The sequence below is a fragment of the Podarcis gaigeae genome (genome assembly GCF_964106915.1).
Source record: "Podarcis gaigeae genome assembly, chromosome: 8".
Taxonomy (NCBI): Eukaryota; Metazoa; Chordata; class Lepidosauria; order Squamata; family Lacertidae; genus Podarcis; species Podarcis gaigeae.
This window is the reverse complement of record NC_139684.1, coordinates 72090442-72102247: the sequence shown is the minus strand read 5'-3', so window position 1 is coordinate 72102247 and position 11806 is coordinate 72090442. Positions and strand designations below refer to the sequence as shown.

The window sequence follows — 11806 nt, the reverse complement described above, 5'->3', positions numbered from 1 at the left end:
AGAAGGGGGCGCCGGTGTCCAGGGCAAGGGGGGGCCCAAGGGGGACAATCCAGAAACAAGGGGCCAGCGGGGACTCCCAGAGCAGCAGTTGGAGATCAGGACCAGCTTCCCCACCAGAGCGTAGTGGGGGGGAGGAGTCCCAGGTATCGGGGCCAGCGTATTCACCACCAGGGAGAGAAGATGAGTCAGGGTTGACCACGCCTACATCGGAGAGTCAGGCAACGGAGGGGAGGTCACGTCCAGCCATCTTCCAGAAGGAAGGAAGCAGTGATAGAAGCAGTGTAACGGTCAGGAGGAGGATCACGGGGTTGGCGCGAGAGCCAAGTTCAAATGTACAGGAGTGCGGGACAGCAGAGAACGAGGATTGGGAATCAGGTCCTAAAGCCCGCAGGAGGCAGGGGGAGGAGTCAGGCGACTCAGCATCAGAAGAGTCCAGAATGGTGAATGCCCCAGCGGGCAGGAGGACCCAGAGGAGGAGAGAGGAGAGGAAGAGGTGGAGCAGGGCTAGGATCTTAAACTGGTGTCAGAGGGGAGGAGATTCAGACGGAGCTTCGCCGGTCTAGGGTTTAAGACGTAGAGCTGCGCGCTGCGGCTTTGAAATGGAAACTGAACTTCAATAAAGACTTTTGTACATAACGACAGCCTGGCGTTGGTCCTCTGTGAGCTGGGACCTAGGGGCAGCTCTGACACCTGTACATTATAAGTCCATCTAATTTACCATCCTCCATTATACCCAAAATCTCTGTATCATTGCAAGCGTTATTTAAAGCCTGCCAAAGAGTTCAAGTGTTTACAGTGGTCTTTCAAATGCAATATAAATTTGTTCCATTCCTTATTGAAATCTTGATTCTCCTGATTTCTGATTTTCCCAGTTAATCTTGTCATCTCTGCATAGTCCAATAATTTCATCTGCCAGTCCGCCCTAGTAGATATCTTCTTGTCTTTCCAACTCTGGGCAAGAATCATCCTTGTGGTTGTTGTAGCGTACATAAACAGTCTTTTTAGTTTAGTTCCTCCAGTATCTCTGCACCTATAATTCCTAACAAAAAGGCTTCTGGCTTTTTAACAAAAGTTATTTTAAACACCCCCCCCCCAGTTCATTCTATATAATTTCCCAGAATTCCTTTATCACTTAACAGTTCCACCACATATGATAAAATATGCTGCTGTTTGTGTTTGCTTTCTTAATCACTTACTTTTATTATTTATTCGCTTCCATTATTACTGCATTTCTTTTTTTTTTATAAATATTTATTAAGAATTTTTATAAGAAAAAAGCATAAATAACAAACAACATTGCTTATGTCATACACAAAATTTCATAACTTGTTTGGACTTCCTCACGTCTCCCGCTCCCACTTACATTGTTAAAAATTTTTTTTCAAGCAAATTATCATATTGTTTACAATCTTATATCCACTCGTTTAAATATAATCTGATAGTTCTCCCAAAGGATTTGTCTTTTCCTTAATCTCACTTATCATCTAATTTCAATCTAGTTTAGTGGTGGCCAATTATTTATGATCAAGCATCCTTCTTAACATTCAATCAAATTACAATATTTTTGTAAATAAGTTTTAAATTTCTTCCAATCTTCTTCCATCCTTTCTTCTCCCAGGTCTCGGATTCTGCCGGTCATCTCTGCCAGTTGCATATAGTCTATCAGCTGCATCTGCCATTCTTCCAGTGTGGGTAGATCTTGAGTCTTCCAATTCTTGGCAATGAGTATCCTTGCTGCTGTTGTTGCGTACATAAAAAATGTTCGGTCCTTCTTTAACACCCCCTGGCCGACAATACCCAAGAGGAAGGCCTCTGGTTTCTTGGTGAAGGTATACTTAAATACCTTTTTCAGCTCATTATATATCATTTCCCAGAAGGCCTTCACTTTAGGGCAGGTCCACCAGAGGTGAAAGAATGTTCCTTCATTTTCCTTACATTTCCAACATTTATTATCAGATGAATGGTATATTTTGGCAAGTTTAACTGGGGTCATGTACCATCTATATATCATTTTCATTACATTTTCCTTCAAAGCATTACATGCAGTGAAGTTCAGCCCAGTGGTCCACAACCTTTCCCAGTCCTCAAACATAATGTTATGCCCGATATCCTGTGCCCACTTTATCATAGCAGATTTAACCAGTTTGTCTTGTGTATTCCATTTTAACAGCAGGTTATACATTCTTGATAGTACCTTAGTCTTTGGTTCTAACAGTTCTGTCTCCAACTTCGATTTCTCCACCTGGAACCCTAGTTTTTTGTCATTTTTAAAAACTTCTTTAATCTGGGCGTAATGTAACCAGTCTCGCATTATTACTGCATTTCTATCCTCCCCAGAGCTCTAGGTGGCATCTAGATCATTCTCATAACAACTATGTAAAGCAGATGAGGCTGAGAGACAGCTACTAGCCCAATATCACCCAGTGGGTTGATCCCGAGTGGGGATTTGAACCTTAGTCTCCCCCTTCTTCATCCAGTGCTGTAAACATTCAAGGCTGTGAGCAAAGGAGCTGAAGAAAGAAGGCAACTGACTATGGGGGGGGGGGGTTGATGCAGGAAAATGCATCCATTCTGACTGGAGCACTCCCTCTCGAGGCTGCTTGGGAAAGCACAACTTGAAAAATAGTGATACCGGTAATTCCTTGCGAAAAGATGGGATATTTTGGTTACTTGACACCTTTTTGTCTCCCCCTGGTGGGAGCAAGAAAAGGAGAAAGGATTGGGGAGTTCTCAAGAAATATCTTGAGAACATTTGTTGTCATTTAAATTCTGTAATAGCCTTTGAATAACCTCTGTAAACAATTCATACAAAAAGAGAATGATATAATTGCCTGTAATTTAACATTAAACAAATGGACAAATTTGTGCGATAGGTTTCAATAGAACAAAATATGGAAAAGACGGGAAGTCTGACTCTTCAGACAAAAATTTATTGTTAAAATGTTAGGGTTTTTTGTATCAGTTTATTGGTGACAATGAACTCAACTTTATGTTGTACAGTTGTAAGTAAGTATAATAAAGCAAAATGAAACTGGAAAAGAAAAGAAAAGAAAAAAGAAAAGAAAAGAAAAGAAAAGAAAAGAAGAAAAGAAGGATTTTAGCCCATCCTTCAAAGTTAGTAGCAAAGGCAGGACTTTGTGCAGAAAATTTGCTCGCTTTACTGCCTGTGAAAAGGGTAGGGCTTATTTTATTTTAAGAATAATCTGACCAAGTAAATCCATTGTTGACTCCCAAACTGGGAGGGGTAGCTAATGCCACAGAAGACAGAATCGGGATTCAAGATAACCTTAACAGATTGAAGAACAGGGCAAAACTAACTAAATGAATTTCAACAGGAACAAATGTTAAATTTCTACACTTAGGCAGGAATAAGCAGCTGCACAAATATAAGATGGGGATACCTAGAATGCCAGTACTGTAATGAAAAGTACCTAGTGGTCTTAATAGACCACAAGCTTAACAAGAGTCAATACAGCAGCAAAAAAACCTAATGCTATTCTAGGCTGCATCAACAGAAGTATACAGTGGTACCTCGGGTTACAGATGCTTCAGATTACAGACGCTTCAGGTTACAGACTCCACTAACCCAGAAATAGTACCTTGGGTTAAGAAGTTTGCTTCAGGATGAGAACAGAAATCGTGTGGTGGCGGTGCGGCAGCAGCGGGAGGCCCGATTAGTTAAAGTGGTACCTCAGGTTAAGAACAGTTTCAGGTTAAGAACAGACCTCTGGAACGAATTAAGTTCTTAACCCGAGGTACCACTGTAGTGTCCAGATCAAGGGAACTAATAGTACCACTTTATTCTGCCTTGGTCAGACCAAACCTGGAATACTGTGTCCAATTCTGGGCACCACAATTTAAGAAGGATGTTGACAAACTGGAATGTGTACAGAGAAGGGTGACGAAGATAATCAAGGGTCTGGAAACCAAGCCTTATGAGGATTTTGGCTGGCAATTCATTCCAGAGAGCTGGAGCACCAACACTAAAAGCCTCTATTCCCATACAGGCTACGCGCGCCTCTGGGGGCCATCCCTGTATCATCTACAAAGCCATTAAAGGCAGACGCTTAAATTCCCTAACTACATGCTTTCAAGGGAGGTGGCTAAGATGTTGATCCTGTCTTTCTGTCTCTGCTGTTGCAACGTTCAGCCAGCAACAGCTTATTTGGCCGAGGCAGCTCTTCAGCTCGCTCGCTTCGTGCAGCCTCTCCAAGATCCGCGCCTGCTGACACGACCCGGAGGTGGTAAGGGAAGGGAACGGGGTGCCCAAAGCTCAGGGCGCGCCGGGGTGCAATTTGTAGGGGTTTCGTCCCTGGCTTTTGCAAGATGAAGGAACTGTCTCCCGGATTCTCTTCCATAATCCCGCTTGCTTCTCAGCCCCATCTTCTGGCAAAAGGAGTAACGCACAGTTAAGGGAGGCGCTACAGAAGCCTTGGGGCTTACTAGGGGGAAAGAGGAAGGTGCCGGAGGCTGGGGTGATTTGTGCCGGCTTTGGGGCGGGGGAGACGAAAGCCACGCCCTCCCTGTTTCTACGAAACTCTCAAACATCCGGGGTTGCCAAGCAGCCACCTCAATCTTTGCTCAGCGTGTAGATGATTTGAGGCGCACTTTTTTAAATGATGCAAATGACTAGAAAGAATGGTTTCCCCCTTGCCCTGCTCCTTTCCCAGGGAAAACCGGCTCTTTAGCTCTAAATCGGAACAAATTTATTGCTGGGGTTGGACTAGATGACCCTCGGGTCCCTTCCAACTCAACAAATCTATGATTCTTTGAAAATGCAAATCCGTGAGAAACAAGTCAGGTGGGTGTGGTATAGTAATAGTAGTAGTAGTAGTAGTAGTAGTACGGTGGTACCTCGGGTTACATACGCTTCAGGTTACAGACTCCGCCAGCCCAGAAATAGTACCTCAGGTTAAGAACTTTGCTTCAGGATGAGAACAGAAATCGTGCTCCGATGGCACGGCAACAGCAGGAGGCCCCATTAGCTAAAGTGGTGCTTCAGGTTAAGAACAGTTTCAGGTTAAGAATGGACCTTCGGAATGAATTAAGTACTTAACCCGAGGTACCACTGTAGTAGTAGTTCATGTGGGCCTAGGAGGAAAGCTGGGACCTAGGTACAAATTGTTCTAGAAACATTTCCAGAAGCCGTAATGATGCACTTTGCATCTCCATCCGGAGAAAAGCTGAACCACTGCTTTTCTAGATCCAGGCTCTAAATACTCTACTGCTTCCAAAATGTGACTCTTCACCATTTCTTTCTGTGTGCCTTGATCTCCTTTCCCACTCTATCCTCATGTCTCTTTATCTTCTCTGTTTCCCAGAGAGGCAGTTAAGACTAGAAAGTGGCCTCCATGGACCCCGGGGGCTCGGGAACTATTATTTCAACTCAGATCGTGCCCCACAAGCTTTCTGAGACACCGATAGGTCCAGAGGACTCTGGAGCAGGGCCTCCGACTCAGATTGTGACCCAACAACCTCAGATTTTCTCCAGCGTTGGGGCCAGTCCTTCTCTGCAGAGGCCACTGAAGAAATTTTATGCCGGGGAGCCGCTGGCACTGGGGGTGAGTGCAAACAAACAGGAGCGGCAGTGTTTGAGTCCACCATGTCTGCCCTGCGCCAATAACTGTCTCTTTGGGGGGCTTTCTTCCCCAATCAGCTTGAGAGCGATGCTTCTCAGTATCCAGGGCACCTTTGGGTTCCTCTGGAGTAAGATCAGAATGGTGAATTAGCTTGCAGCACTGCTGAGAATGTGTAAAACTGGATTGTGGACCATCCAGATTTTGCTGGACTGGAACTTCCATTATTCTGGCTATTGGTCATGCTGACATGCTGATGGGTGTTAGAGTCCAGCAATGTCTGGAGGGCTGCAGGTTTCCCAGCCTTGACTTAATGGAAGGGAAGCATGTGCATCCCAACATGCAATGAGGGCACTGCTAAGAGGTGGGCCTGCCCATTCATGAAAAGGAACATTTTGGCATCAGCAGGGGCAATAGCCCTCCGGCTTAGGGAATGGAGCCAATTATTCCCACTCCTTATAAGTTTTAGGGTTCCGTAAAGGGGTGGGCTGAGAGTTGTGGGAACAGAGCTTGCAGAGTTATCTGTCTGTGGGGCAAAATACAGTGGTACCTCTGGTTGCGAACAGGATCCGTTCCGGAGCCCCGTTTGCAACATGAACAGAACACAACCCGCATCTGCGCAGGTCGCGATTCGCTGCTTCTGTGCATGCGCGTGACTTCATTTTGAGCGTCTGTGCATGTGTGAGTGGTGAAACCCGGAAGTAACCCTTTCCGGTACTTCTGGGTTGCTGCGGTATGCAACCTGCAGAGATTTAACCTGAAGCAAACGTAACAAGAGGTATGACTGTACTAAATTTGAAGGTTGGGGTGGAGCCCCATGAAAATATGCCTGTTCACCCAAGGGGGTGAGAGAACAAGGTGGAAGGCGAACAACATGGCTGTGCTCCTTTGCTTCCTTTGCCCAATATTCAGACTGTCAAATGCACAATCCTCAATTTGGTTTCCAATGTGTGCATTTTATTTATTTGGTTTTGTCCATGGTGGCATTGCCCACAGCGGCTGGGGCAACCCAGTCTGATGGGCAGGGTACAAGTAATAAATTATCATCATTTCCCATGAAATATCCCAAAGCGATGGATAATAAAATCATCAAAAAAAAAAGGGCAGCAAAACATTTTAAAGCAATTCCAAATGCAATACAGATACAGTGGTACCTCGGGTTACAAACGCTTCGGGTTACAGACACTTCAGGTTACAGACTCTGCTAACCCAGAAGTAGTACCTCGGGTTAAGAACTTTACCTCAGGATGAGAACAGAAATTGTGAGCTAGCAGCGTGGTGGCAGCGGGAGGCCCCATTAGCTAAAGTGGTACCTCAGGTTAAGATCAGTTTCAGGTTAAGAGCGGAGCTCTGGAACGAATTAAGTAAAGGGAATCTCATTCTAAAAGGTTTGTTGGAAAACGAAACTAAAAATTAAAAAAGGGAAATGAAGGTCCTCAGAAGCTCCTGAAAAGGCCCTAGGGATGGTGCCCGACTGATATTTAATGGGAGGAAGTTCCAAACGGAAGTGCCGACACACTAAAGCTTTGATCTGTACATAATTTGGAAGATCTCCAGGTGTGATGGTACTTGCAGGAGCAGAATGCAGTGATTGGTTTGGTATATAATGGGCGGGGCAATCTTTTAGGTGTCCTGGTATCAGTACCTTGACTGTAGCCAAGCAGCTAATATGCCACTGGGACAATTGGTGAGCAATTGTTGTGTGAGTATAGGCTTAGATGAACATCCACATATCCACTGTGATAGGTAACAAAATGCATGAAACAGACCTCGGTTAAGGTGACCTGCTGCTAACGCCCTCCTAAACCTGTGCAGGATCTGAATCTGTTTTCTTGCAGCAAATCAGATCATTTTCAGAGGGGCAGTTGCATTAAAACTATTGCAGCAAAAATGAGAGTCTTGCGGCATTTGTAAGACACGTTTATTATGGCACAAGACTTCCGTGGATTAAACCCTATGCCATAATAAAAGTGCTGAGCCTTTAAGGTTCCACTAGTCAAAAAATGTTTCCATATTTCAAAAGGGAAAATGTCACCCACCTCCCCCCCACCTGCTGAAGTTTATCATCATTTAGGGAACTTGTCATGGGCAAATTGTACTTATATCATCAAGGATGAACAAGATCAGGGTAACATCATGTTTAATTCTCTCTTTGCAGATCACTCAGATACTCATAGGCATCACAGGAATGGCTTTTGGGCTTGTGATGAATGTTGCGTCTAATGACTTCTTGCTTTATGCAGTCATAATGACCCCGTATTGGACAGGAATCCCGGTAATTCTTCATATTTGTGCCTAAGAGAAGTTTGACAGGATTCGCCTTTGCTCTGTCAAATAATTCCTGTGCTAGTGCTGTGTTTTGAAACCTGCCTTCTGCTCCGCATTTGCTGAATGGCTGCCCAAAGCAGGCAGGTCTAACTAAGGACATAGGAAGAGTGTGCTGGGTCAGACCGAAAGCCTATCCAGTCCAGTGTCCTGTTTGCCACACTGGCCAACAAGATGCCTCTGGGAAGCCTGCAAGCAAGTCATGGAGGCAATGGCTGTTGGATGCTTGAGTCCCAAACCATTAGGGCCTTAAGAACCAACGCTTCAAACTGTGCTTGGTCATTGAACTCAGCTATATTAGTAGAGAAACAATGATTTGAATGCGCTATAAACATTCAGCACCAGATGGTGACAGAGAGCAGGAAATATTTAAATATGATTTTCCATAGTCCTCCCCCCTTGTTATAATGATCTAATTCATGGATAGGCAAACTAAAGCCTGGGAGCTGGATGCGGCCCAATCGCCTTCTAAATCCGGCCCGCGGACGGTCCGGGAATCAGTGTGTTTTCATATGAGTAGAATGTGTGTTTTTATTTAAAATGCATCTCTGGGTTATTTGTGGGGCATAGGAATTCGTTCATCCCCCCCATATGGTCTGGGCCCCCACTAGGTCTGAGGAACAGTGGGCTGGCCCCCTGCTGAAAAAGTTTGCAGGCCCCTGTGATTTCTGACTTACTGTATTTTTCGCCCCATAGGACACACCTAGCTTTTGGGGGGAGAAATAAAGAATTTTTTTTTTAATCCCCCCCCCCCAGGCCGAGCTTCCCCCGACCCCAGCCCCCAGAACAGGCTGCTGCCTGCAAGCCTTGTGAGTCTGGCGCACAAGGTTGCCGACATCTGCCCGAAGCACGGGGGGGGGGGGGGGCTCCACAGCTTGCCCTGTGCTTTGGGCTGCAGGCTGCTGCCCGCAAGCCTTGCGCGCCCGGCTTGCGGATAGCTTCCTGAAGCCTGGAGAGCGAGAGGGGTCGGTGCTTCAGCGAAAGCCTGCATTGGCCCATAGGACGCACACACATTTCCCCTTCATTTTTGGAGGGGGAAAAGTGCGTCCTATAGGGCGAAATATATTTATGGCACCCCCTCGCCCCGTGTGTAGATCCACAGCTTGTTAAGAAGGGTGCAATATGTTCTGTTTGGCTAGTCCTGGTCAACCATCCAGCATCAGAACAACATTCTTTTAGAACAGCTGAAGTTTCTGCCAGGCTTTCACAAGCATTGCAGCAGTTACCAGAGAGCATGGAAGCAGTTGTTTTGTTGAACACAGACCCCTGATGGAAAAATCTCCTGATTTAAGTGGATCTGTTCACCCAAACAGTGCTTTTCATTTGAAGAAAGTCAGATGATGCCCAATCTAACAGTCCTCTGATCAGAGGCGGAGCTAGCTGCTCTGGTACCCGGAGCAGCGTGCATGTTGTGCACCCAGGGGCGGGGCGAGCATCCTAGGGGTGGCGGCATGGCGATGTACCCCCCCCAGGGATGACACCCAGGGTGGACCGCACCCACCGCACCCCTTCTTCTGCAAGTGCCTCTGATTATGATCTAGTAGACAGAACCAGACAGGTAGTCCATTTGAGATTCGTTCATTGCCCCTTATTTCTCTCTGTCTCTGCGTCTGTCTCTTGCAGTACGTCATTTCAGGATCCCTGTCTGTGGCAGCTGCTAGCAACCCCAAGAAGCCGCTGGTGACTAACCTCTTATGGGATGGTGTGATGTGAGGAGTCTGATGAAAAAGAAATAGAGAATTTGTGACCTGTGTTGCTTGCCGTTTAAGGACACTTCCTAGACTTGGGGTTCTGAGGCTGCCTTGTAAAACGTAGTTCATTGCTTAGAGGTTGCTATCTTAATGGGGCCTGGCTCTTTGGGGTGGGCCAAAGAGACATGTTGGAGTTATACAGGTCAAGGATGGGGAATCTGTGCCTCCACCCCCAATGTTGCTGGACTTCAACTGCCATCAGCCCAATAGCCACTCATCAGGAGTGATGTGTTGCATTGAGTGACAACATATTATCCTCCCCCACTGTGACATACAGAACACCCAGAGATTGTTCCAGATAAAGACTCGTGTTCATGCATGTGTAAATAGGCTGGCTATATAAGAAAACCAGTTTAAAGGGTTCAGATGCCAAAAGATCTCCCCCAAGTTTTTATAAGCCAGGAACCAGAGGGATCTTCTTTGAAATCCTCCTGGTACACACAAAGAATGAGCCTGGGTTAAGTACCTTAAGGCTTGGGTTGCCAACCTTTTTTGGGGCCTGGGAGCACACTTGAAAATACAAGAAACTGTCGTGAACACCACAAAGTACCCATTTCACAGAAACGCTGGTGATGCTCAGAATTCTGGCCCTAAACAACAACGACAACAATTTCATTATTTAGACCCCGCCCATCTGGCTGGGTTTCCCCAGCCACCCTGGGTGGCTTACAGCATGTCTACAAACACAATATTAACATCAAGCATTAAAAACCTCCCGATACAGCGTTGCCTTCAGATGTCTTCTAAAAGTTGTGTAATCATTTATCTCCTTGGCATCCGAAGGGAGGGCGTTCCACAGGGAGGGTGCCACTACTGAGAAGGCCCTAAACAACAGTCAGTGTATGTATACCCTGCAAACAAATAAAACAGTGAGTGCTGGGGGGAACAGACAGCCCTGTTCCATCCCTCAGTGAACAATAGGCCAAAGAACCTAACTGTAAAAAAAATACAATCTGGAAAGGACAGGGGGCCTTGGCAGGTGTCTTGAGGGCACAGTGGGGACCTCATCTTGAAGGCTGTTCTTAAAGGTGCTCACTCTCATCAGGGTCTTTGGCCAGAGACACAATGGTTTTTCTTCTCCATCTGTAGGTGAAGAGCATGCTGGGGTTGAATGTGGTGAGTGCCATAGCTGCTGGCCTTGGGATTATCATCCTTTCTTCATCTTTGGCTATTTCAGGCCTGGAGTTTCATGGCAGGTATTGGTGCAGGAACCTTGATACAAAACTGGCTCGTAGGTGTTACGAAACCAAAGTCATCCCTGAGGTGAGGACACATCCTGGCAAGATGATGATGATGAAAATAAATTAATAATAATAATAATAATATATTGATACCATGCCCATCTGTCTGTGTTTCCCCAGTCACTCTGGGAGGCTCCCAACAGAATGTTAAAAATGAGATAAAACATCAAATATTAAAAACTTTAGAACCACTTGCAGGCCATTTGCACCCTGAAAGAAAGGGGCCGAGGTGGAACAACAAGCATTCAATATGGCGTTTCTAGTTCAAAAACTCACAGTAACATGGCCGAGGAGCAAGTGGGGGATCAATGGAAGCTGCTCCATTATGTGGAACAAAGCATTGGCCCACCAGCCTGACTTTGCCCTCAGCCAGCCTCCACCTGCCTGCCTCCTTATTTACATAGATATATGTGGTAAAGAAGAGCAATTTCTTACGATCGGGACATATCTTTCATTCACAGAATATACTGTCTGGAATGATGGCTGTTCACCTGGCATTCACCATCCTCGAATTCTGCATCTCCATCTCCACTGCTGCCTTTGGGTGCAAGACGGTGTGCTTGAAAACCCACACAGAAACGGTAACATTAGAAAGGGAGTGGAGTTTGGCAATCCAAGCAAACGAGTGGGGATTCTGGAGGTGGGATTTCTTGCTCTCCTGTCTCGTAAGGGGTAGAGGTTGTTGTCCAAATAGTATTCCACATCAGGGTTGCAATTCTTCATCTGGGATGCTCACAACCAGCTTGCCACTGTGGAGAAGCTAGCATTTAACCAGAAATTAATGACTTTATTCTCAGAACTGTGGAACTTAAATCCTCCCACCTGTACTCTGGGACATGTGTCTATTTGCACACATTTTGGAAACGACAAGTGCTCAGTTAAAATGAAGGCATTTCAGATTGCACTTCCCAGT

At 45.8% G+C, this 11806-nt stretch overlaps 1 protein-coding gene across 1 annotated transcript in view; it reads left to right on the top strand.

Annotated features, from left to right (window-relative positions):
* The first annotated feature begins 5324 nt into the window (after positions 1-5324).
* LOC310850528 (uncharacterized protein) overlaps positions 5325-11806 on the top strand; it is a 43172-nt gene continuing 36690 nt past the window's right edge. Inside the window, exons 1-5 of the mRNA XM_083752049.1 lie at positions 5325-5561; positions 7735-7851; positions 9525-9581; positions 10742-10915; positions 11355-11474. Coding sequence (XP_083608175.1) covers positions 5352-5561; positions 7735-7851; positions 9525-9581; positions 10742-10915; positions 11355-11474 — 678 coding nt within the window. The 5' untranslated portion in view covers positions 5325-5351. The remainder of the gene's footprint in view (positions 5562-7734; positions 7852-9524; positions 9582-10741; positions 10916-11354; positions 11475-11806) is intronic.